At 43.2% G+C, this 27,939-nt stretch overlaps 1 protein-coding gene across 2 annotated transcripts in view; it reads left to right on the forward strand.

Moving 5' to 3' along the window:
* The window catches only part of CD44 (CD44 molecule (IN blood group)), a 51,753-nt gene extending 29,147 nt beyond the window's left edge, over positions 1–22,606 (forward strand). Inside the window, exons 2-8 of one of the 2 annotated variants that reach the window (XM_073541808.1) lie at positions 3,275–3,434; positions 7,389–7,528; positions 9,451–9,525; positions 11,394–11,747; positions 14,088–14,222; positions 15,048–15,126; positions 20,115–22,606. In XM_073541808.1, the coding sequence (XP_073397909.1) occupies positions 3,275–3,434; positions 7,389–7,528; positions 9,451–9,525; positions 11,394–11,747; positions 14,088–14,222; positions 15,048–15,126; positions 20,115–20,325 (1,154 nt within the window). In that variant the 3' untranslated portion in view covers positions 20,326–22,606. The remainder of the gene's footprint in view (positions 1–3,274; positions 3,435–7,388; positions 7,529–9,450; positions 9,526–11,393; positions 11,748–14,087; positions 14,223–15,047; positions 15,127–20,114) is intronic. The other variant, XM_073541809.1, reaches the window with a different exon arrangement.
* The last annotated feature ends 5,333 nt before the right edge of the window (positions 22,607–27,939 follow it).

The raw sequence follows: 27,939 nt of genomic DNA on the forward strand, positions 1-27,939 counted from the left end.
TTTTATTAATTGTTTGGAGACGCGGAGTCCATACAAATAAACAGAACAGGGGGCTCCTTGTGAGACGAAGTTTTATGGGGACTGAGGAGACAATGATGTGTCCTTCCGGCAGAAGCTTTGCCTGCTGGAAGGGTTGAATGTTGACTTACAGGAAGTTACCTATAGGTGGCACTAGAGACAGTCTTCCTTCTTCTGGAGGAGAGATCATTTGCATATATTTTTCCCAGGGAGCATTGCCAGCTGTTTATCTACAAGGAAAATCAGTACCTTCCAAGAGTAAAAGGTCACAAATATATAGGATGAAATGGAAATCCAGATCAGATCCATGTTGGCCATTTATCTCCAACATTGAGCTTTCCATAGACAATAGATGGTCGTTGGCCAAACGATGGTTCTGGTATCTTCCCCGGCTCCTCCATACGCAGTGGCACTCCCTCTGCCGAGCTCCTGTGTTGTCTATGAGAGAACACCATTACCGGAGAGCCAGGGAGCCTTCATAGACTTCAGAGGATCGGCAGCTTCTCCTGAAATGGTCACAGTTGGCCTAGTTATTCTACAGTGTATGGAGGCTTTATAAGGGCTGGGTAGGGAGAAAACCAGGTCGAGCCACCAAACTGAAGAGCGAGACGCCATTCCTTTATGTACTTGCTAAGGAAATCCCTTTAAGGTGGTCGGTCACTTATCATAAACATTTATTTTAACTGGTGTAAACGCCGCCGTTCTCCTGAATCCGGCGCTGTTTTTCTTTAGTTCCTGCGCCATTCAATTCCTGAGATATGACCTCTCTTCCTTGTATATAAATCTAGTCCTTTTTTTTTGGCCAACTCGGCGACTTCTTCAGGACCACGCCCACTTGTCTAATATTACTAGATTTATAGACAGGGTAGATGGGGCCATATCTCAGGAACGTAGAGGCGCAGGAGCAAAAGAAAACCGTCACCGGATTCAGGAAAACGGCGGCATTTACACCTTGTGAAATATTTATATATATTTATGGTATAAATGAAAAAAGGGAATGTTATCGGTAACCGGCACAGTGACTGGAACCAGTGAAATCTACATCAGCTGTGAATGGAGGCATTTACCATAAATCTTGCCTAGATGGTACATAGAAATAGGATACCAGCCAATTCCGTAGCTACATCGGGAGTGAGTGGCCATCTTGATGAGCCGGTTGTTGATTATAGCTCTCGTGCTCGTTGTGCCGTCAGTACCTTTACGATCGGTGATAGATATCTGTAGCTATTAATTCTGAGCTGCATCATTAAAGTTTAATCCGATTCCTGTCTGATACAATCTGCATTGTACAGAATAATCCGACTAAAGGTAAAGATGGAAAATAGTTTTATGACACACTCGGAATTTTTTGAATACTTCTACAAATGATTGGAGGCCTCAGATGACCCCCAGTGACCTCAGATGACCCAACGGGCCAGCGATGGCTCGGACAGAGATCACTCATCAGCTGATTTGGCGCAATGTCATTGTCATGGCATGTTGTACATGATGATGGTCCAGGTCGGCTAATTCAAAGGCAAGGTAGGAGGTGCTCCACAGGGCCACGGAATACCGGTTCAGGGTCCTACAAATCGATCTCGCATCTCTAGACTAAATTCATGAGTCTTAGGATTACTTTGATGTATTTCTCAAGAAGAAACTTGTTGTAGAACGTGTCTATTGTCCAAAACCTGATTTCATTCTCTAAGGAGACTCGTTTAGCTTGAACCCCTTCCTCTTGGTCATTCTCTCCACATTGACCAAGTTCAACGGTCTCTACAGCAAGAAGAAGGCAACAATTTTGGCCTGTGCCAACTATCCGGCCTTGGGCTTTCTTTGTTGATCTCCTTTTGTTAGGTGGACACTTTACGGGCAGTAGTATAACTCGAATCAGTAGAGTGGGAAGTTCTCATGAAGGTCAACTCACGATCCTTAGCTCCTGTATCCCACGATCCTTTTAGTTTACACTTGCCAAATCTTCTAAAATGTCCTCAACGCTCAAAAGAGTTGGCCGAACCCTACCGAAACCTTCTGGAAAGCAGCACTTCTGTAAGGTTTCTTGTGTGTGACGCCATGAAGCGCGGCATGACAATGGCACCATGGAATCCAGACGCAGATTCAGGAGCCTTGGAGAAGGTATAAAGAGGTGCAGAAGGAGTGTGTAAAAATGGTGCATGGCTTTGAGGAATAATTTACAAACCCTTCCCACAACTCCATCCCTAAACGTTGGCAAGTATGCATTAGTTTGATAGTAGCAGTATGGATACATTCCCGTGGAAGAGCAACGCCAAGTTCATGGACCTTGGACGACAACACTCTACTCTGAAGTGAGGATATCCCATTGGCATCGAATCACCGAGCCCGACAAGACTCAGATTTCATGCTAGTTCTTGCAGCCGCTAGGAACCAGTTAATACGGCAAAACCGTGGCGGCTGCAGACCGAACTAATAGCTCCTTGGAGCAGAATTCATTGTGTGCAGGAGATGACGCCTCCGTCCTGTGACTCATCTGGAACATGAGCCGAGCAGTGAGCAGCTGCTATGACCGTACAGTAGAGTTTTATGGCGACTCGAGATTGCGGTTTAAAATACAAAAGGGAAAGGTCCCAAAAAATGAAGCCAAAATACATGTTCATCTCTCCGCTCTGCTTTCACAATGCTCCTTCCATTCACTTTTTTTACAGACCATTACACAATGACTTTTTTTTCCCACTTTTTTATTGTCTCACTTAAATGCATATATTTTTACAATTTGGTTTCATTCAAAATTTTGCACAATTTGCAAAAAAATATGTGGTTTAGGTTTATGAATCGCTCCTGTCATGAAACAACCTTGTGACTTGCGCTGCAAGGAGAGAGAGGAGGAGCTGCTCCATCTCCTACCATCAGTGGGTGATATCTGCCACCAGTTTTAAGGTACAGGTGGTAACCTTCCATGTAACATTCCTCCTCCTCGCCCCAGTGACAGCTATCGTACCTGTACCTGCAATAACCAGCAAAAACACGGAAAAATTAAGACGTTTACGCACCGTGTTTTGTCCAACCTGAGACTTTCCGCCTGTTGCAAAGCTACAATTCCCAATCTTGCTTAGCAGCCGAGGCACACGAGGATAGGAGCAAGGCGCTTTTTTTTGGAAATGTGAGGCAGCAAGGGGCAAAACTTTTATAAAAATTTTGCAAAAAGTGTCCTGGAGGGTGACTAAATAGCAGAATTGAATCAGACGACATTGTGCGGTGACTCATTTTACTAATCAACCTTTCCTTTGTCTGATTCCAGTTATCAGCTGCCGGTTCCAGGGTGTTTTCCATGTGGAGAAAGATGACAGGTACAATCTTGGATACGAGGATGCCAGAAAGACGTGTGCTGAACTTGATGCCATCATTGCAACAAAGGAGCAAGTGGACATAGCTCACCAGATCGGCTTTGAGACCTGCAGGTACGGTCACACTCACCTTCATAACCGTACAGTCATAAGAATAAGAGACCGAGGACCTCCATAATCTACAGTCTGAATGGTGTCGTCACGGGTCTCAGGATCAGTAATGTAATCTGTGTACACAGTGACTGCACCAGCAGAATAGTGAGTGCAGCTCTGGAGTATAATACAGGATGTAACTCAGGATCAGTAATGTAATGTATGTACACAGTGACTGCACCAGCAGAATAGTGAGCGCAGCTCTGGAGTATAATACAGGATGTAACTCAGGATCAGTAATGTAATGTATGTACACAGTGACTGCACCAGCAGAATAGTGAGTGCAGCTCTGGAGTATAATACAGGATGTAACTCAGGATCAGTAATGTAATGTATGTACACAGTGACTGCACCAGCAGAATAGTGAGTGCAGCTCTGGGGTATAATACTGGATGTAACTCAGGATCAGTAATGTAATGTATGTACACAGTGAATGCACCAGCAGAATAGTGAGTGCAGCTCTGGAGTATAATACAGGATGTAACTCAGGATCAGTAATGTAATGTATGTACACAGTGACTGCACCAGCAGAATAGTGAGCGCAGCTCTGGAGTATAATACAGGATGTAACTCAGGATCAGTAATGTAATGTATGTACACAGTGACTGCACGAGCAGAAAAGTGAGTGCAGCTATGGAGAATAATACAGGATGTAAATCAGGATCAGTAATGTAATGTATGTACACAGTGACTGCACCAGCAGAATAGTGAGTGCAGCTCTGGAGTATAATACAGGATGTAACTACTCAGGATCAGTAATGTAATGTATGTACACAGTGACTGCACCAGCAGAATAGTGAGTGCAGCTCTGGGGTATAATACAGGTTGTAACTCAGGATCAGTAATGTAATGTACGTACACAGTGACTGCACCAGCAGAATAGTGAGTGCAGCTCTGGGGTATAATACAGGATGTAACTCAGGATCAGTAATGTAATTTATGTACACAGTGACTGCACGAGCAGAAAAGTGAGTGCAGCTATGGAGAATAATACATGATGTAACTCAGGATCAGTAATGTAATGTATGTACACAGTGACTGCACCAGCAGAATAGTGAGTGCAGCTCTGGGGTATAATACAGGATGTAACTCAGGATCAGTAATGTAATGTATGTACACAGTGACTGCACCAGCAGAATAGTGAGTGCAGCTCTGGGGTATAATACTGGATGTAACTCAGGATCAGTAATGTAATGTATGTACACAGTGACTGCACCAGCAGAATAGTGAGTGCAGCTCTGGAGTTTAATACAGGATGTAACTCAGGATCAGTAATGTAATGTACGTACACAGTGACTGCACCAGCAGAATAGTGAGTGCAGCTCTGGGGTATAATACAGGATGTAACTCAGGATCAGTAATGTAATTTATGTACACAGTGACTGCACGAGCAGAAAAGTGAGTGCAGCTATGGAGAATAATACAGGATGTAAATCAGGATCAGTAATGTAATGTATGTACACAGTGACTGCACCAGCAGAATAGTGAGTGCAGCTCTGGAGTATAATACAGGATGTAACTCAGGATCAGTAATGTAATGTATGTACACAGTGACTGCACCAGCAGAATAGTGAGTGCAGCTCTGGGGTATAATACAGGTTGTAACTCAGGATCAGTAATGTAATGTACGTACACAGTGACTGCACCAGCAGAATAGTGAGTGCAGCTCTGGGGTATAATACAGGATGTAACTCAGGATCAGTAATGTAATTTATGTACACAGTGACTGCACGAGCAGAAAAGTGAGTGCAGCTATGGAGAATAATACAGGATGTAACTCAGGATCAGTAATGTAATGTATGTACACGGTGACTGCACCAGCAGAATAGTGAGTGCAGCTCTGGAGTATAATACAGGATGTAACTCAGGATCAGTAATGTAATGTATGTACACAGTGACTGCACCAGCAGAATAGTGAGTGCAGCTCTGGGGTATAATACAGGATGTAACTCAGGATCAGTAATGTACTGTGTGTACACAGTGACTGCACCAGCAGAATAGTGAGTGCAGCTCTGGAGTATAATACAGGATGTAACTCAGGATCAGTAATGTAATGTATGTACACAGTGACTGCACCAGCAGAATAGTGAGTGCAGCTCTGGGGTATAATACAGGATGTAACTCAGGATCAGTAATGTAATGTATGTACACAGTGACTGCACCAGCAGAATAGTGAGTGCAGCTCTGGAGTATAATACAGGATGTAACTCAGGATCAGTAATGTAATGTATGTACACAGTGACTGCACCAGCAGAATAGTGAGTGCAGCTCTGGGGTATAATACAGGATGTAACTCAGGATCAGTAATGTACTGTGTGTACACAGTGACTGCACCAGCAGAATAGTGAGTGCAGCTCTGGGGTATAATGCAGGAAGTAACTCAGGATCAGTAATGTAATCTGTGTACACAGTGACTGCACCAGCAGGATAGTGAGCGCAGCTCTGGGGTATAATACTGGATGTAACTCAGGATCAGTAATGTAATGTATGCACACAGTGACTGCACCAGCAGAATAGTGAGTGCAGCTCTGGAGTATAATACAGAATGTAACTCAGGATCAGTAATGTAATGTATGTACACAGTGACTGCACCAGCAGAATAGTGAGCGCAGCTCTGGGGTATAATACAGGATGTTACTCAGGATCAGTAACGTAATGTATGTACACAGTGACTGCACCAGCAGAATAGTGAGCGCAGCTCTGGGGTATAATACAGGATGTTACTCAGGATCAGTAATGTAATGTATGTACACAGTGACTGCACCAGCAGAATAGTGAGTGCAGCTCTGGAGTATAACACAGGATGTAACTCACGATCAGTAATGTAATGTATGTACACAGTGACTGCACCAGCAGAATAGTGAGTGCAGCTCTGGGGTATAATACAGAAGGTAACTCAGGATCAGTAATGTAATGTATGTACACAGTGACTGCACCAGCAGAATAGTGAGTGCAGCTCTGGGGTATAATACAGGATGTAACTCAGGATCAGTAATGTAATGTATGTACATAGTGACTGCACCAGCAGAATAGTGAGTGCAGCTCTGGAGTATAATACAGGATGTAACTCAGGATCAGTAATGTAATGTATGTACATAGTGACTGCACCAGCAGAATAGTGAGTGCAGCTCTGGGGTATAATACAGGATGTAACTCAGGATCAGTAATGTAATGTATGTACACAGTGACTGCACCAGCAGAATAGTGAGTGCAGCTCTGGAGTATAATACAGGATGTAACTGAGGATCAGCAATGTAATGTATGTACACAGTGACTGCACCAGCAGAATATTGAGTGCAGGTCTGGGGTATAATAGAAGATGTAACTCAGGATCAGTAATGTAATGTATGTACATAGTGACTACACCAGCAGAATAGTGAGTGCAGCTCTGGGGTATAATACAGGATGTAACTCAGGATCAGTAATGTAATGTATGTACACAGTGACTGCACGAGCAGAATAGTGAGTGCAGCTCTGGAGTATAACACAGGAGTTAACTCAGGATCAGTAATGTAATGTATGTACACAGTGACTGCACCAGCTGAGTAGTGAGTGCAGCTCTGGGGTATAATACAGGAGGTATCTCAGGATCAGTAATGTAATGTATGTACACAGTGACTGCACCAGCAGAATAGTGAGTGCAGCTCTGTGGTATAATTCAGGATGTAACTCAGGATCAGTAATGTAATGTATGTACATGGTGACTGCACCAGCAGAATAGTGAGTGCAGCTCTGGAGCATAATACAGGATGTAACTCAGGATCAGTAATGTAATGTATGTACACAGTGACTGCACCAGCAGAATAGTGAGTGCGGCTCTGGAGTACAATAAAGGATAAGTAAAGGTATAGACAATAACTCTATTCTGTATGTATATTATATATTACATTTTCCCCCTTTTTGCTTGCTCTGCAGGTATGGCTGGGTAGACAATGCCACCGTTGTCATCCCTCGCCTCACCAAGAATAACGTTTGTGCAGCTGGCTACATCGGTGTCTATGTGCTTCACACCAATGTGACGTCCCGGTATGATGTCTACTGCTTCGCTCCTTCAGGTCAGTAACGATGTTCCTTCTATCTATGGACTGGATCGGACTTTACTCCTTGGATCAATGACAAACATTTAGGCTGAATTATGAAGACACTGGCATCGCTATGTAGCTTGTGAGCCTTATACCAGATAATGGGTAAAAGAGAGGAAATGTTGTGTTGGTTGTTTTCGGATTCAGAGCCCCATATTCCCTTTGCAGAGTTTGAAATAAAATTCTATCTGCTGCCGCCTCTAGGGGGTGCTAAGGAGCTGACTGCATACGCATCATTTTATCCTTTCTACTCTGTGCAGAGGATTTGGTGCTCTGTATCGGAAAATACATCTCGAAAACCTATGAAGGTTTTTTTTATTCAATCCATCTATACAATTTTTTAACTATTTTACTTAAAAGACACAAGAACATGTTTAAAGATGGACATTCCTTTTAGTGGTATTGTCCCATATACGACATTAAAATATGATCATTGGGGGTCTTACTGCTGAGCCCCTCAACCGATGGAGAAAAGAGACTTCTAGAGTCCCCTATGTGACTGGAGCAGTACTGAGCATGTGCGAACACCACTCCTATAGGCTGTGAATAGAGCAGTGGTCGCACATGCTCACTACTGCTCCAGTCACAAGTCGACTTTGTGATCCCTTTTCTCATGAGTAGTGGGGGTTCCAGCAGTGAGACAACTAATCCTGTGGATAGGTAATATACAGGTTGTATATGGGACAATCTGTTGTGAATTCTCTTGATCTGACTTCTGAGTCGGGGCTCCCTCTGGTGGTTACTGCAGGTAGTGGAGCTGGCCGGGTTGACAGAAGTCTGCCACCTGACAACGATGATTGGAAATCAGGGGTTACTGACTGGGAGGATATAAGTGAGCAGGCTTCCCTCAGTTGCTGCTGGTGATTTGTTTCTTCCTGTGCATTTTGAGGTCTGCTGTCTCCTGCCTGATCCTGCATTTTTCAGTTAAGTTGTTCATTTGCTTATCCTTTGCATCTGATCTGGTTTTGTCTCTTGCTGCTTTGCTGTGAGGGTTCAGCGCGCTCCCTGCTGGGGCTGTGCTGGACCCCGCTTCATATGTTACAGCTTGTGCCAGTTTGTTCAGTCCTCTGTTATATTAGTCTCTTTTGCTTTGCTGCCAGTTCACACCAGAATGCTGATATAGTGGGGGAGAGGTCGTTAGACCTCAGTGTTTTTGTAAATCAGACGTGTTGGATTTTTTAAGGTTTTTGCATGATTGCAGACAGTGCCTTTCCTATCCTATCTAGACAGTTTGGGCCCCATCCCTTGCTAAGTCTATTTTCTGCCTGTGTTTGTGCCTCTTCTTGTCTCACCGACAATATATGTTTGGGGGGCTATTTCTTTGGGGTTTCTACTCCGGGGCAGTTTAGATTTCACCTTTCTTGCTTTAAGCTTAGTTAGTTCTCTGGCTGTGCCGAGGCGTCTAGGGCATCGTAGGTACACCCGACGGCTACTGCTAGTTGTGTTGTTAGGATCAGGGGTCTGCAATCCGCTAACTTACCAACCTTTCTGGTTTGCTGGTGGCCTAGCCTATTCTTGCTATCCTCCTCGGTGATCTATTCATAACAACAATCCCTTTAAGACATGAACTTCCTTCCTATGGCGTTGCAGGGGGACACATGACTATATTGAGTGCCTTTTCTTCAGCTTTTCCAAATTTTTCATTGTGTGGAAAGCTGCAGCCGATTATTTCTATCAGAAGAAGATATCATCCCACCAGATGGACAGACTAGAGACTTCATTGGCTTCATGGAGGCTGGGGGTTGGTAATTTATGGGATTTTTTAGAGGATGCCTGCGCTTTATGGGGACCAGATGAACTTATAATTCAATTTCCGTACTTTACTCGCACATTGGAGGCAGCTGTAGTGAAACTCTCCGGTGACACTTATGTGCATTTTTTCACCATTTCTGTAGAAACAAGCGAGAAGAACTGCGAACAGTATGATTATCAGAATAAGAGTGTGCCGTCTTATGACCCAACCGAGGAAGGTAAGTCCTAAATTTGATAAAAAGTCAATATCTCTGATCAAAAAGATGAGAAAGTCAAAGTGAGGGTCCAAATTACCTGCCTGAATATATAGTTAAATAAGTAAACTTTGGCTGCCTGCTGTCACCACTAGGGGGCGCATAGGAGCTAACTGCATACATGTTACACAGTGATCTCAATAGTAACACAGTATGCAGTGAGCTCCTAAGCTCCCCCTAGTGGTGACCTTGGGTATCCAGAATTTTATTTTTTCAATGGGTTTTCTGGAAATTTTAAACATCACAAAATATTTTAAAAGCTTGTTTCCCATGTCAAAGCTTTGTATTCCTATTAGGTCCATTTTTTTTCAGACATCTCATTCCTCACGCAGGCATTGTGCATCAATACTTTTTGCTTTGAGGTGTGTCAGTAGTCCTGCAGCCTTCCCCGAACTGCAGTTCCCAGAATGTAATGCATTTGCAGTCTAGTCCTTTTCTCCACACTCCCTCTACACTTCCTAGCATTATCCATGGTAGGTCCTGGTGGTCCCTATTCCTGCCCAGTCCACCTCCTTACATTACTTACATGGGTCTCATGAACTTTCCATCATTTTGTACATTGTGGCCTATACGGCACATGATCAACATGGCGAGCTGACAGGGATGGAAAGTTATCACCTATCCACAACAGTCCCACTCCCATAGAGCATGGACATTGGGGCACATGCATGGCCATCGGATGATTTCAGAACCCAGTTTTCAAGATCAGGGGTGGTCTCAACAGTTCAACCTCCACTGATACAGAGAAATGGGGTCTGAAATGCTCTGCCAGAATGGAGCTTTGTTCATTGTCTATGGGGCTATTGAAAAATGACGAGTGCTGTACTCAGCTACTTCCACCAGTCCCATAGGGAATGAGTGGAGAAGTGATAGTGCATTTTAGGAACCCCGTCTTTGGGAAGGGTTGAACCACTAAGACCTCCACCGATTCCAAGAACCGGGCTCTGAAATGCTTCTTCGCAATGAAGCAGTTCCACCACTCCAAAGAATAAATGAGAGGGTAGCATGCATGACCAGTCATCCCTTCACTGTTCTTAAGATCATTGGGGGTCCCAGTGTTTCCACCTCCACCGATTCCAAGAAACCGGCTCTGAAATGCTTAATCAGAAATAAATCCGATAAAGAATCAATGGAGTGGTGATACGGTTTCTTCCAGAGCACTTCGGAGCCCTGTTCTCGGGATCAGTGGCTGTTTCAATGGTTCAACCTCCACTGATCCCAAGAACGAGGCTCTGAAGTTCTCCATCCGAATGAAGCAATGACCACGTATGTGCGATACTGTTCCATTCATTCTTGCAGTGGATAGATGATCACTTTCAATGTTGGGAATAATCCGTTGACTCTATATCAATGCAAGTAACTTGAAGATCCTCAGAAATAAAAATCTGAGGTCCAAATACAATTTCTTTTTCAGCAATTAGATATATCCATAAAACAAGTATAGAATATTATGTGTCCTATGAGTCAAATTGTTGGATTAGTTGGCAACTTTTTGGCTGCCGGGGGAAGTCAACGTACTGAAGAGAAGAATATTGATCATAGATACTTGGGGGATACGCTACAGCCATGTGTTATTGATGTGTGGCTTATGAAATATGTATATGGCTTGTAGTCTGAGCCATTGTGTATACAGTCACCAAAAATCACCTCCTACGTTAAATGGTGGTTTGTCTCTTCTATATATGAAGTATTAGCACTGGTTAGTTAACGATGAGCCTCTACGAAGGCTTTATCCAGTATGTGTAGATGACCATTGGAAAAGAAGACCCTAAATGTCAATAGGGAACACTATTCCTTAGTAAGTATCTCCTTGCTCTCTTCCCGCACGTTAGGACAAGTCAATGATGTCAATGATTCTACGTCCAGTAAAGTGAGTCCTACTCACCCTGGACAAGACATAATTCTGTCATTTTCTGAGCAAGGAGGTCCAGTTGAGGACAGTACTCTCGACCCGCTGATGTCTACTGAGCAACCTGAACATTCAGGAGATCACTTCAACCCACAAGAAGAAGAAGAAGGAAACACTATAGGTCCTAACTTAGGACCCGGAGACAATGAAATTGAGAACACTAATGAACAAGAGGGTTTCATCGAAGTCCAGACCATTCATGAAGTTCTCGACCGTTCTGAAGACAATGGAGAAGCGACAGATTCAACTATTCATCGAGAGACTGGATCTTTCAATGGTAGGAAGACGCCCTTCTGTGGGCCTTAGTTTAATATAGTGTGTGAATCAAAGGCAATGCAAAGGTCTAACACTTTGCGTTATTAACTTGATTTGTGGTGGAAGTAGTTTGTAGATCTGTTGATGGTGATCATCTTGGTGGTGACCCTGTCATACTGGTGGTGGGCAAATCTCCTTATCTCTCTTTGTTCTCTAGGCAAGTTGAGTAAATATTAAAGGAGAGTATTCACATATTTATTATTAGTCATTTCTGTAAAAAGAAAAAAGTATAAAATGCAACATTAACATTGTGAAGCCTGATTATGGATTTGAGACGAAATCGCCATCAAAAGCAACCAAGGGTTCCTCAATGCTGCCTTCAAAACATTGCCAAATTGATCTTTGTCTTAGCTGGTCATCATCTGGTGGAGAACTCATCCATGGAGTCAGGGTTTAGTAAGTACTTGCCCCGGGACTCAGACCTGCTTTACACACTTGCCACCATAGTGATTTGCTTTGTGAGCTTTTTCCGTCACTTGTGGCCAGCTTTCCCTGCCTGCACCCAAGGTGTTGCTTCGTCATTGGGCTTGGCTTTGTACACTAGCCATCAAACTGGGCTCCGCTTTGTATTCCAGCCGCTGGATCGAGCTTGTTTTCTTGCACTTTATACAAATATGTGTTGTTATATTTTCCCAGGTTTCTAATGGACTGAGCTTTAAAGAGGTTGTACCAAGTCGGGAAGTTGTCCCTTATCAAGTTGCTCTGGGACCCCCCATTGAATAGAGTGGCGAGCGAGCATGCCCACCTTCCCTCCATTTATTCTCTATGGGACTGCCGGAGATAATCGAGCACTGCACTCACTATATGTTTGGGATAACTTTCCAACTTGGTACACCCTTTCTAATGGCAAAATTATTAATTTAAAGATAAATTGTACAATTACGTTGCAAAAAAAAGTTCTCCCTGCCAAGACATTTTATGAATAATATCTAAAAGGTTATTTTTTAATTTACCAAAAGTAAGTAGACCAAAGTAAGGGCAGAAGCCAGTCTCTTTTTTTTTCGGGGTCAAAGGATCAGTTTGCTGCCACTAGTTTCCTGGCAAGTGACAGTGGCTTGTTGATGCATCCCAGGCATATGCCCCACTTGCTCACATGTTTTTCAAAAGGGGTTGTTTTCTGTTGGGCCCCTAGGACCTATTTGTGAAACCCTGAACCAACTCAGAGCCACAGGTTTACCGGGTGCAGAGGTAGAAGTTATACATGGGCCTTGGTACCTGATGGTTTCAAGGGTACTTGTGCCACTTGTGACTACATCATGGTACCTGAGAGATCAAGGGTCGTTGTGCCATTAGTCACAACACCATGATACCCGAGGGACTCAGAGGTCCGTGTGCCACTTTTGAAGACAAAGATTCGAGAGTCTTTCTGTCACTTGTAAAGACAACATGGTACCCGAGGGGTTCGAGATCCTTGTGCCACTTGTGAAGACAACATCTTAACTGAGGGCCTTGATGGCGTCCTTCTGCCACTTGTGAAGACAACATGGTACCTGAGGGGCTTGAGGGTCCTTGTGAAACTTGTGAAGACAACATGATACCCGAGGGGCTTGAGAGTCCTTGTGCCACTTGTGAAGATAGCATGGTACCCGAGGGGCTTGAGAATCCTTGTGAAACTTGTGAAGACAGCATGATACCTGAGGGGCTTTAGGGTCCTTGTGTCATTTGTGAAGACAGCATGGTGTCTGAGGGGCTTGAGAGTCCTTGACCAACTTATGAAGACACGAGTATTAGAAATGGCACATGATAGGTTGAGCTGTCCCCTACAAATTTTGCATTAGGGCCAAGATCCTTCTCCTTAGGATAGCTAGTCCGACCCTGGTGGCATCTGTAATAGACAGAGGGCAAGTCAATGGTCCTGGTTGTATTAGGGTAAAAGTTATGAAAGGGCCAGGCCCTGGGACATCCATTTAGTGTTACATTAATGAACACCATCTAGATCTACTAAATTTCTTCAACCAGTTGCCACCTGAGGGCCATAACTGGCATTACAAATGCTACAGAGTGTATGGGATCCTTCCCGTCTGGCAGCCATATTGGCGCCACCTACCTCCATTTTCCTCCTCTTTTCTCGTTTATTCATCTTCTGACTATGTTATACCATCACATCCCTGTCCACTATACACATCTTCTCAGCTATGTGGAGTCTAGTCTAGAAAAGTGATGACATTAGGCCAAACCCATGAAGGTCCATTGTAACTGACTTATTACTATTGGTTCCCCGTCTTACAGTAGTGGGCACGTGTATGGGTACTGATCACGTGCTCTCTTACCCATGATAATGTTTTGTGTGTTTCTTCCACAGATAGGCCACATTTGCTGGAACATGATCAGGACAAGAGTGACACAGATTCTGGCACTACTGATATGCCATCAGGATCGGCGGAAGAAAATTCAGGCTCCACTAAGAACAAGAATCTACGCCGGGCAGCGGTGCCTGGTAAGACGTCACATCTTATATCTGATCATAGTAGGATCTCCAAGACCCCCACCGATCATGAGAATGCAGTGCCTGTTCCCTGCATATCTGGGCCCCTGCCCTGCTATGAACTGCAGCGAGAGATTGGGAATATACCCCTGCACAGAGGACTCGGAGCCGATCTGTTGCCCCCTTATTTTCCGAATCAGATGAAGTCTCAGATGTCAGACCCCCAGCGATCACTAAGTGATCAACAACTGAAATATGAATACCCCTTTAAGTCAGGGGGAGCAACATTGCAATATTAGATATCCATATGTCAAGTTTGAAGGTGAGGAGGAAGCAGTTGCAATGGCTAATTTTTGCTGTCCCACTCCATGATAGGAGGTCCAATATCAGAACCTGAGAGGTAGCTGGGGAGGATGAGTGCTGTCTGGCCTCTCTGAAGCATGAGGCTTATAGAAGACGCTCGATGGACAGTCATCTGAGCCTTCTTCAGGGGTACAGTGCTAGACCCGGTGCAGATGCCACCATCACCGGTGCTTCCCTCCTGGATGTGCATTTGAAAACTGGGGTCCTATCTGGTGATGAAGCCTCGCAGCACCATGCACCTTCGGGCGCACTGGTTTTTGGAGGCACTGATGGCTGGCAGGATTTATGAACTTTGGGAGGTCCAAACGTTCACACTTAAATCCAGGAGTCTCCTGACAAATGTGCCGCCATACTGCCCCGATGGCAGCTCTGCAAATATGTTCATAGGTTTTCACATCCCTGTTCTTCGATCACAGAAAAATCAGTTCCGGATCAGATCAAAAACTATAAACGTAATATTTTTGCAATTCACAGAGTGGTTGATCGTCTGCGTCTCCCTGGTGTGTCTGGGTCTGATCTTCTCTGTCTGCATCGCCATCAATGCCCGCAGATTGTAAGTAACATCTCTCCAACATGCTAAACATCACCAACTGCAAAAACATGGCTAATTTCCTTCATCAACAGTGCCACTCTCGTCCCTTAGGTTGTGCCTGGTATTACAGCTCAGCATCATTTTATCTTCAATACAACTGAGCTGCAATACAAACCATGGCCATTGGGCAAGAGTGTAGTTTTTCCATTGTCATGCAATCCCATTAAGACTCGGGGTGGGGGTGGGGGGGCGCAGAAGCTTATAGTTATGGACACAAGAAAAAAACATCTAATTCCCCATGAAGCAAAGATCAGATTTTTCTGCGGTTCCTGAACTTACTGCTTCTGTGGACACAAGTCATTTTCCAGAACGTCCCCGGCCCCTCGGAATCCGGAACCAGTTTCACGCTCCTGATTAGAAACAGCAAAACTGCAAAAAGTTTAAGAGTCCGCGGAGAAAGAGAAAACGTCTCCCAGTTCACAGGCGCGGTCCGGCAGATCAGCTCCTGGACCGCCTGACATCACATTAATATAGAGCACAATGTAAGATCTCTGCTTGCTGTCAGTGAATGCAATCATTCTTATTTTCATCCATCGACCTATTAGTTCTCACAGCTGAAGGTTTTTACATTTGTATCTAGGAAAAACTCTTGCAGCAAAGTTCTTTTTCCATTTTGCTATAATTAAAGGGGTTTTGGAGTCATTGATATGAGATCAGTGGGGGGTCTGACATCCGGCGCCCCCGCTGTTATCTGCCATAGAAGCTGCAGCTGATGGCGCTGACAACAGCTGATCAATTGTTGTCCCGCCGCCAATCTGATATTGATTACTAAGGATAGAAATCTCCTTAAATTAGGCAGGTAAAATATATCAGACAGGAGTCTTTTGAGCTCACAGAGGGTTGTTCAGACTGGATACAAGAAAACCTCAACTCTCAGTTCCTACAAGTTTTTGGATTCTGGATGTTGGGAAGAATGTTCCTATTCACTGACAGCAAACAGAGATCATGAAAATAGTGAAGATCAAAATGAAAAGTATATTTGAAAGTTGCAAAACGTTTCCTTGTTAGATGACTAATCTTTGCATAAATCAGGAAACTGCTTTTAGGCTGGAATCACATATAAAGTGTTAACAAAAAAAAACTTTTTGTGCAATCTTTTATGATGCTTTCGGATCCAAAATAGATGGGAAATGTAAAGATGCGCAAAATAAAATATCCGTTTCTTTCCAGTTGGACACTTTTTTTTTTGGCTTTGAGTTAAAAAAAAAAAAGAAAAGAAAATCTAAAGCAGCAATCAACCCATGAGTTTATTGCTAAATTTCTAGCATAAAACTGCTTGAAAAGTCACAAAGTTTTTGGGCAACTTGCAAAAGTTTTGCAACTTTTGGAGTCTTGGCCAAGTTCTCAAACTTTTTTAAACGTAGATGGAGTGAATTCGTGTCCAAGCGTAACTGACAAATTCATCATGATTTACGTAAATTAAAGCAGAAATGTATGCCGCTGCCTGGAGTAATATTTCGGGCGGAGAGGAGCATGGAAGTTGAAAGATGTGCCAAAATTAAATGACTCCAGCGTGCAAAACACCAGTCTTAATAAGTCGATGCTTATGAGTTTGCAAAAAAAATGTATGCAATTTTTTATGCTGCTCTTGGATCCAGAATGTACAGGAAATATAAAGAATATTTTCTTCTTTTACTGAATTCTTTTTCTTTGGCTTAAAAAATGGAATCAGAAGCAACAACCAAAAATGTAGGTCCCTCCTTCATGAAGACTGGCTGACATTTTGTAGAATTCTGCCGAAATCCTTTTGATGAATCTACCCCCTAATGCTTCACGATCTACTCTCACGCAGTGACTCCGCTCCACGGCCTCAGGGTCGGTGTGTGAGTCTACTTTTTAAAAAGCAAGAACTGCTGGTATCTCCGGTAAGCCGGGACCTGTGTTTTCTATTAGGTAGGACACATGTCTTTCATTTTACTTTACATGAGACGAGTCCCTGAGAAAAGACTCAAAAAATTAAATTGGAAACCGCACAGATTCTCCGGCCTCCACATTACTATCCTTGGAATGTTATAATTAGTATTTTTCGACAGTAAGAGAAACGACACTTCATATTACATGTCCTCGTGATCCCACATCTCATAGTCAGAATTATTACTATTCCACTCATGTGGTGAGAACATCGTTCTGCAGGGAAGCAGGAATCCACCCTGGCCTCATACAGCAACATTGCAGGATGGAACAAATATAAAGGGCATGGCTAGCCCCCCGATACAGCTATGGTTAGCCCCAATACAGGCCATGGTAAGCCCCAGATACAAGCCATGGTGTGCCCCCGATACAGGCCATGGTGAGCCCCAATACAGCCCATGGTTAGCCCACGATACAGGCCATGGTGAGTTCACTATACAGGCTACGGTAAGCCCCTGATACAGGCCATGGTGTGCCCCCGATACAGGCCATGGTGAGCCCCAATACAGCCCATGGTTAGCCCACGATACAGGCCATGGTGAGTTCACTATACAGGCTACGGTAAGCCCCTGATACAGGCCATGGTGTGCCCCCGATACAGGCCATGGTGAGCCCCAATACAGCCCATGGTTAGCCCACGATACAGGCCATGGTGAGTTCACTATACAGGCTACGGTAAGCCCCTGATACAGGCCATGGTGAGTCCCCGATACAGGCCATGGTGAGCTCCCAGTTCAGGCCATGGTGAGTTCACTATACAGGCTACGGTAAGCCCCCGATACAGGCCATGGTGAGTCCCCGATACAGGCCTTGGTTAGCCCACGATACAGGCCATGATAACCCCTGATAAATGCCATGGTGCACCCCCAAAACAGCTCATGTTTTCCCCCAATACATGTCATGGAGAGCCCCTGATACAGACCATGGTGAACCTTCGATACAGCTCATGTTTAACCCCCGATATAGGCCATGGTGAGCCCCTGTTACAGGCCATGGTTAGCCCACAAAACAGGTCATATAATAATAATAATAATCTTTATTTTTATATAGCACTCACATATTCCGCAGCGCTTTACAGTTTGCACACATTATCATCACTGTCCCCGATGGGGCTCACAATCTAAATTCTCTATTAGTATGTCTTTAGAATGTGGGAGGAAACCGGAGTGCCCGGAGGAAACCCACGCAAACACGGGGAGAACATACAAACTCCTTGCAGATGTTGTCCTCGGTGGTATTCAAACCCAGGACCCCAGCGCTGCAAGGCTGCAGCGCTAACCACTGAGCCACCGTGCCGCCCAAGATACTACTCATGGTTAATCCCTGATACACAAACCATGGATAGTCCATGATACAGGCCATGGTGAGCCCCCAATACAACCCATGGATGACCTCTGATACTGGCCATGGATAGCCCCCAATTCAGCCAATGATTAGCCCTCGATACAAGCCATGGTTAGCCCCCAATAGAGGACATGGTTAGACTCTGATGATACAGCCAAAGGTTAGCTGCCTGCACAGCCCATGGATAGCCGACCGTAGAGACTATGGTTGGCCAACAATACAGGCCATATTTAGCATCTTATACATTCCATGGTTAGCCACCGATAAATCTCATAGTTAGCCCTCGATACAGGCCAAGGATAGCCCCGATGCAGACCATGGTTGTTCCCCCTACGTAGGCCATGGTTATCCCCTCTATAGGTGACAGTTAGCCCTGATATTGTGGAGGAACAAGTCCAAAACTGAAGTAAGATTTATACTTCACCATCAGTGATCAGAGAATAAGGTCAACTTCAGCATGCAGATCATTATGGATGTCCAGTATAGTTTCCGTTCACATCTATAGACCTACACTTAATTCTTTGTGTGTCGCTACTTTTACTGGATGCACAAAGAATATATTCCCCTGTGGATTCACGTGAAATAGTGGAACAATTGTGCTATCTCACAGAAGCCTTGCCTGTAGGAGGGAATAGGGTTTTCCATGAAGTCACCAACTGATGCCCCTACAAGCAGTATTCCCCTGTAAGGGTACGCTCACACTAGAGTAAAAAAAAAATCAGTCCTATTCTCATCCAGAAGCGTGGGATTTTTTTCCTAAAGTCCATGTGCTGGTGACTCTAAAGTAAATCACTTGCCACTAGGGAATATTTCTTATGGAATGATTCCTTTATAGAATACGAGACCTTATTGAAGAGTTGTCCTGTGCGTGATGTGCAGGTGTTTTCTATAGAAGAACCTTCAGTATATTTTCCTTTGGTAATCTCTGGAAGACCTTGCCCCACACTGCCTATACGGGTGTATTTTATGGACCAAACTGTGGTGTTCTACAGGGTCCATTGCTACGTATATGAGCCCTATACAAATCCCACCATAGATCTTTAGATAGTTTAACTTGGTCAAACATCACATAAAAGTATTGTGCCCACCAGACCAGGATATACTGATTAGGTGCCTTTACTCATTAGTCTAAAGACAACCAAACCTACCAATTTTGGTGGCATCAGCCTCCTGACTGTTCCCAGAAATCTGCTGTTGACTAAAAGAGGGATCGGGAATGTTGACTTTCCATGCACGAATAAGAAACTGCCTCTCATGTATGGCAGCAGTCTATTCCCTTCCATTGAAACATGGCTACACCAATTGTGCATATATATGGTAAATTTAGTAGAAATGGTCCACAGGTATTTCATATGTTTGGCCCCTGTACTATGATTTACAAGGGATGTCAAGATTTTGTATTATTCTCCTATAAACCAAAAGTGAATGACCACCTTTGAAGGTATCAACACCTGAAACTAATTTCCGACCAGGGTTGACGTAAATACGAAGGTAGAGACTCATTCACATCTTGCCTCTGGGAATTGCCTCAAGGGCCAGAGCTCCAGGAGCATAACTTAAGGGCCTAAGGGATTTCATGCTTCATGACCTAGTAATGTCCAAAGTTCATAAATTATGAAGGTACAAGCCTGATGGCTTATTAATATTGCCTTGTCCTGTAACATTCATAATGTCCACATCCATCTTCTTCGCAGGTGTGGTCAAAAGAAGAAATTGGTGATTAACGGTAATAAAAGCAATCTAGAAGATGGCATTATCATGGAGCAGAATGGAGACACAGTTAAGTCCCAGGAGATGGTGCAGCTGGTGTCTCGAGACCAGACCAACGACCTCGGAGAAAATGATGCTCTGACGCAAGATGACTTAAGAAACACAAAAGATGTGGACATGAAAATTGGGGTCTAATCAACTCTTAATCCCTCAGAATTAATTGTGTGGGGGATTTCTATCGCAAATGAAAAGAAGTGGGACTGAACTTATAAAATACTAAGAGCCACTGATAGAACCCTGTGTTGCTACTTTGCCAATCTGCAAATCATGCCAAAAAATTGTTGGCTTCCCAGTCTTTATACGAAGACAGACCCCTTTCACTGCTCATGGCTCATATTGATGGGATTCTTAAATTGCGACAATGATATGGGAGTCAAGGGCGGGTAAATGAAGGCCTGAGATGTGCAAAAAAATTAAGATGCAAAATTATGCAACTAAACTCTTGGTTCACAGCTAGCAAATACAGTGAAACCGATTTGTGTTGCTCACTGGATTTAGGTTAGATAGTCTATAGGCTTCCAAGAGTCATGATTAGCTCCACAACATATTTAGATACAAGGTACAATGTAAATAGGACAGAGAATCCCATATTTATATGAGAAAGATTTGTATATGCAGCAGAACTTCCCCAAGCAAAATGTTTGTATGGCGTAAGGGATGACTGAGGATCACATCAATGGTTCATCTTCTAGAATGATCTGAGGGTCACACCAATGGAGTGGTCTGAGGGTCATTTGCTCAATCACTGGAGTAGTCTGAGGGTCATTGGCTCAGTCACGGGAGTGGCTTGAGGGTCACACCAGTCACATCAATAGTTCATCCAGTTGAGTGAACTTATGATTAGGTAAATGGTTCATCCACTGAAGAGGTCTGAGAATTATGTCAAAATCCATTCCCTTGAGTATTCTGCGGGTAATGGTTCATTCACTGGACTGATCAGAAGATCACACCAATAGTCCATCCTTTAGAGCATTTTGAGAGTCACATCAAAGGTCCATCCACTGGATTGGACTGCAGATCATTCCAATGGTCCCTCACACCAGTGGAAAGAGTATCATGCCAATGGTCCACCTTGCGGAGTGGCCTAAGGGTCATGGTAATGGTCCATCCTCTGATGTGATCTGAGTATCACTCCAATGATCTGAGAGTCACACCAATGGTCCATCCTCTGATTGGCTCATGCTAATGTTTTATCCAGTGGAGTAGTCTAAGGGTCATGCCAATGGTCCATCCTCTGGAATCTTCTTTGGGTCACTCCAATAGTGAATCCACTAGAGTGATCTGTCCTTATTCAAAGGCAGTGTTTTCTTGAGTTTCCAATGATGTGTTATATTATGTATATATATATGCTCTACATCTTACAGAATAAATTTTCCGACATTGGCCGATGAAAACTTTCATAAAATACATGTCTGCAAAACCTTTCCAATGTCATTCGTCAAATTCCACTTTTTTGTTTTTCACTGTAAAATACAATTTGTGTCTACGAAGAAGGAGATCGTAGATGGCAAGTGTTGCCCAGAGGATTGTGATGTGGAGATGTTCTTCACTGATACAATAGATTGTCACAAAGGTTTGTCGCTTCCACAAATAGTCTTAGGTTTCATAAATTTGGGTCTCGAGAATGTGTTGAGGTCATTAGACCTTGGTCATAAATCGGATTATGTCAGACAAGGTTTCCGTCATCTAGGTGGTGTTTTACAATACAGTCGATGAACAACTCGAATCTTACTCTATGGAGTTGTCTTGTATAGGAACTTGTCCTTCTGCCCAGTATACACGTTTGTACACATCTCAACGCTTTTTCTATACGTTTAAGTGCTTTCCGTTCCCCTTAAAAACTAAAAATCAAAATAGTTGAAATTTTTCTTCATTTTTAACTCTACAATCTTTCATGAACAGAGCAATGGTCTCTGTTCTTGGTCAGGATCGGTGGTTCCAGTTGGCGACTCCGTCTACAAGACTGGACTAGGATATTATTTACTTTTCCAAAAAGTGGATGACCCCAACACAGTTTATTTATTACTTTGTTCTACATGATACAAATACACTAAACACTAAAACACACAGTATATTTCCTTACACAATGTAACAATGGGAGTCAATGGGAGATTTTTGACTCTCGGGACCTTTGTCAACCTGTGTTGTCAACTATTGAGGATAGGAGTCGTAAAACGCAATTAATGCTGCATTGTAATTTATCTTTTGCTATTTAACCCTTTTCAACAAATTCCGTTGGTGCCACAAGATATTATTATCCCTTCAGATTTGCACATCTCCATAGGGCCAGGAAGATTGACGGGTATATGCGATATGTAAATCAGTTACGGATGGTTTTCTATCATGTCACTGGATAGCTTAGTTTCTGCAATTTCAGGTGAAAGCATTGACAATAAAGCAATATTTTTACATGTTACTTAATTTAGACTGAACTATATTTGTGCGCTGCGCAGATGATGAGGGTTGGAATGCATTGACTTGAAGAGACCAGCACCTCTACCTGGTTCTTCTAATACTCCTGGGACCCCCTGACCATTTTGGATCCTTAGAAACAACAAGTCACCATTCTAATCTTCAGGAGAGCTAACTCTTATTCCTGGCCACCTCCACAATGAAATGAGTAGGAGTTATGAAAGGTGTTTTGAGTGAGCGCTCCAGACATGCAATGCATAGGTTTCCATTGCTTACATTGATTTAAAGGGGATCTGTCACTTGACATAAATATGTCTTTTTATTACCTGGTATAAATGCCGCTGTTCTCCTGAATCTGGAGATGTTTTTCTTTTGTTTGTGCGCCTCTCCATTCATGAGATATGGTCCTCTATTATCCTGACTGTACATTTAGTTTTCTTAGCCGATGGGGTAAGGTCCTGAAGGAGACACCCACTCAGAAGAGTTGATGACCACACCCACTTAGATAACAAAACAAGCTTCATATGCAAGGAAGGGATGGCCATATCTCAGGAATGGAGAGGCGCAGGAACAAAAGAAAAACATCGCCGGATTCAGAAGAACAGCGGCATTTACACCAGGTTAAAAAAATGATATATTTATGGCACATGTCGGGTGCTCTTTAAGCAGATTAGTGGCGGCCAACTCTAGGACTTGCTCATTTTTTATCACAGTGGTGGGCTGAGTGATGAACTGCTGAGCAATGTTGAATAAAGCCTGCCCATAAATTGGTTGCCTTGGGTGTTTCCGGTCAGGACTTTAACTTATTTATGTTACCAATGCTACAAGACACCAGTTTTATAAATTACCCATGTTAGCTGTGGTAGCCCCTGTTCCAGATTTTTAACTAGGGGCCCAGATGATTTCCTTATTGCCCCCTGGTTCGACTATTAACAAGTTCCATTTTTGAGACAGGAGGTCCATAGTGTCATCACTGCTATCAGTTTTTCTACTACTACATTAATGTCAAGGTTTGGAGGAAACCTCAACCACTAGGATTTGTCCTGTTGTTGCTACACCTACAACTTCTCGTAATTGGAATTCTGGGAATTGTCCATTTATGGGCCACAGACCTTTCATTGATGTTCGTTGAAGACCAAATTTCCAAAACTAAATCTTGACCTTAATAAAGGAGATCTTCTGTAACGTCGTCTTGTATTGAGTACCTTCTCTTGGCTGGGAGACTGTTTATCGGTATTATCTTGGCATTCCTCTTCTTTCTGGCATGCTTTGGCATGTTGTACCATGTTGTAAGAATTCCTGGCTTTTCTAGAATTTCGGGAGACACCCAGGTAAATCTTCTCAGGAAGTTAGATCATCCACGATGATATATCAAAGACAACTGCATCCATGTACACTAGGTGCAGCCCTTGTTACAAATTTTGCATTTGGGTGCAGAAGCTTAAAGTTTTGCCTCTGTCTTCAGCTAGTGGGCACCATTAAAGCCCCCTCTCTGTTTTCCTATTTGGCTGGAAGGGATTAAAAAAAATAGAGGGGCAAGAATTTTTTGGCCAGGTCAAGTGCTACTAAGTCAGTGCTAAGGGGTCTTTAGGGCAAACTGTATAGATGTCACAGGGAAGGATCCCCCACTTTTCAGCACAAACACAGCTAAATTGACCTCCACATATATAGCTATGGGTAAACGGATGGTAGCTGTTTTTCACTGCTGAGCTGTCACACTCTAACCGTACAGTTTATTCAGTGTTCTATGGCTTTCTATTGCTATCTCTGTTGCTAAACTATTATGTCCTTTCACTCTCCAGGTTCACCGCAAAATAGCTGCAGCATTCCCTGCCTCAGCTTTTGTACAGGTTATGATAGTCCCTACTGATTGGCTATGGTATAACATGTGATGTGACGTGATAGCTGCAAGGCATTATGGGTAAGCCCACATGGCCATGCCCAAGCTGATTGAATCTTAGTGGTTGATGGAATATTTTTTTATAAAATGACATTGAACACTTTTTGCGCTTTTTCTGCGAATTGAATCGAGAACTGTTGACCTTTGCTGGGTCCACAATTTGCTTCAATTCAGTTAGCTCATGTCTAATAGTAAGCTACTAATTTGAATAGCTGACTTGTACTATTACAAGTTTGTGCCAAGCTGCAAATTACTCTTGTTATATTTTCTGATCTCTGAGGCTTGTGAAGCCAATCCTGGAGCGGGCTTGCCTAATTTCGAAAAGGGATTGTGCAATGTTTGAAATTCTGTCACGCACCCGTCCTGGCTCCAGTTCTGGCTTCCACACTTGTCTATTGTTCTGGCCGACTCAGTGTGCACCATTGAGATCACACTCCCAGACTTTACACATTGGCTCAGGTGGTGGAAAGTCACCTGAGTATTCAGGTAGTTGGAGTATTTTCTGTTTGACCATTCTTTCTACTGAACTTAGTCACAGTGAGTTTCCTGATATTCTGTGCTTCACTCTGCTATATTGCTGGGTTCTGCTAAATTAATAGTGAGTCATCTGACAAACTCAATTCTGCTATGTTGATGGGCTTGGCTACATCAACAATGAGTTTTCTGCATACTAAACACTGCTATTTTTTGCTAGGCTCTGTTAGCTCTGAAGGAAACTCCTTTCTAACTCAAGTCTTCTACATCGCTGTGATGTGCTGCATCATTACAGTGAGTCACCTGACCTAAATTCCGCTACATCAATGAGCTCTGCTATATCAATGAGTCATCTTTGCCATGCCGTTATCTTGGTTCCACTTCTTCAATCTCCCTTCGCTGAGTCTCCAGCTACCCTGTGGTTGATTACTCTGCTCCACCAGTAACCGATCAGTCAATACAGTCTTCCTGTCCACCTCATTGCACCAAATGTCATCTGTCCATGGTGCTCGACAAGCGCTCTTCCGGACCGAGGGCTTTGTGAATCCATCTAGAGAAACTTGATAACGGTCAGATTCCGCCATCTCACCAAGATCCAAGAAATCATCGGACACAATACGCCTGTTGTATCTGAGACTTCAAAGCATAGAAAAATCTTAGTGTAACTAAAAGGCATCAATTCGACAAGCCTCCTAAGAAAGAACAAAGAACACAAGATGAAAGCTTGACAAGCTCAGAACTTCAGGGAAAGATTGTCCCAACTCCACCCTACTCCTCCCGTAACTACTGGGTGATGATAACACACATTAGTTCTAGAGTTTTGGGTCAGAACATGGAATGGAGACTTGTATAAATGGTGACACTAGGAAGGGATACTTTGTCAGCTTTTGTCTTAGTTATCTTGAGAAGTATAAATATAATATAAAAGCCACAAGTAAACTTTGAAAAGTGATATTTTAATACATGACCAAGACTTTTATCATTCAATTCACTGCAATACAAAAAGTTCTATACTGGAAAACTAACATTTATCTCATTTCCATTAAACAGCTTTTTTGGTAAGAGAAATCTCCACCAAGAATGATACTTATGAACACTCCTGTTGTCTTACCCAATAATACTTGATTAACTAGCAGTTTGTACTCCAGAGCTGCTCTTCACCATTTGTTCTCTAATTGGAGACAGGAAACATGTCATGTATGTGTCATAGGCTGCAGAAGGTCTCAGCAGACTTCTGCCTGGTCCTTCTGGTGCTAGGACCCAGTGGCCACCTCATCCGGCTCTGATGGTCACACCTGGATCTGAGTGTTTATAGCTCCCAACTTCCTGTTGGGAGGTGCGGGTTTATTTCCTATTTGCACTTCCCTGTTGAGGCTTGGAGCTGTAGCAGTCTGCTAGCGTCCTCTTTGGAGTTTGGAGGGCGTCAGTGTTTCTCTCCGAGTTTACTCAAGCTAATTGTCTCCCTTGTTTCATTTATCCTAGCTGTCTTTAGAGTAGTAGGAATTGAATAGCGCTCATCCTGTCCTTCCCGGTGCAGGGCTTATTGCTAGGGTCAGGCAGGGATTAGGTATCCTGCTCGGCGATAGGTGCGGAACCTATATAGGGATGATAGGGCCGACAGGGTGACGTTAGATCTGTCTAGGGGTCTCCACTCCTCCCTTCTCTAGTGTTTGGTTCCCTTTCCCTTATCCCTTTGTGTCTGTCCTACACTGTGCATGACAAAATGGTTAGAACGGCCATTGGACAATTATAATTTATGGTCACTCATATATCCATCTTAATACAAAAGGCAAATGCCCCTTTTTACCCTCCCTGTCATCTGGCTTTAATGGACCCTAAAGTAGCATTTATACGACTGACAAATTTCGAGAGAAAAAATAACTGTAACCAGGGCTTATTTTTGGAGTAGGGCTAATATTTCAAGCATACTCAAAAAATCCTGTAAAATCATGCTAAGGCTTATTTCCAGCGTAGGTCTTATTTTCAGGGAAACACAGTAGTAGGTGTAGAAAACGGTAAACATAATTTGTAATTGCTGGAGACAGACAGGCCCAAATAAGGACAATTATTGTCCTTGAAGACTGACGATAGGTTTCCAAAAGTATTCTAAAATATTTCTAAGAAACCATAATGACAGCTTACAGGATTCTATTTCTTGATGTTGGACTTTATGACGAATGTTCTTCCAGACTGTACAGAAATTCTTGTATTTTTGTCTTCATGAGATATATCAGCATATAGTACAATTAGTTCTCCTGATGACCCCAATAATATGAACATTTGGCTTAGATGCGACTTTGCCTCAAACTAGTATGTCCTTCATCAGACCAAGATTGAAAAGTTCTCCTGAGAAGAATTTGGAGCAATGCCGAAAGAAAGGTTGTCTTCTTGTACTTTCAGCTTGGTCTACACTTCATGAGGCCATTAGAGAACCTGCCCTAAAAAAGAAGGGTCAAAGCTTTTTGTGTTGCATGAAGGTCAGAAGATATGATTCTTGGACAAAAGAAAAGTCTCATATTGGATTCTATATAATCTGCAGAATTAAAACAATTTCCATGTTGGCTCATGATTTTAATTAGATGTAATGTTTTTTTCTTTGATGTGTGGGATATGTCTGGTCATGCCAAGTTGTTGAAGAAATGATTAGCATTAAAGTCTGCAGACTAAACCCTCGTGATTCCAAGAAACACAAGCTGCATAATTGTATGCAGATTCAAGATTTTTCTTTTTGTCCCTGCTTAGTCCAGTCTATATTGTAACCTACATGCAAGGTCACATGGTCATTGGACTTTAAAGGTCGGTCATACTCTGCTATAAGCGTAGAAAGGTCATCGGGTCTAGGTTTTGTCTATGCAAAGTAACCTTGTGCCAAAAATAGTGGGATCTACTGCCATACCGCCTGTCAAAAACTTGGTCAAGAACATCTTGGACCTTCTTCCTTCTCCTGCTTTCCTGGTACTTAT

The sequence above is a fragment of the Dendrobates tinctorius genome, unplaced genomic scaffold (assembly GCF_039654945.1).
Source record: "Dendrobates tinctorius isolate UK_male_01 unplaced genomic scaffold, ASM3965494v1 ptg000124l, whole genome shotgun sequence".
In the NCBI taxonomy this organism is placed as follows: domain Eukaryota; kingdom Metazoa; phylum Chordata; class Amphibia; order Anura; family Dendrobatidae; genus Dendrobates; species Dendrobates tinctorius.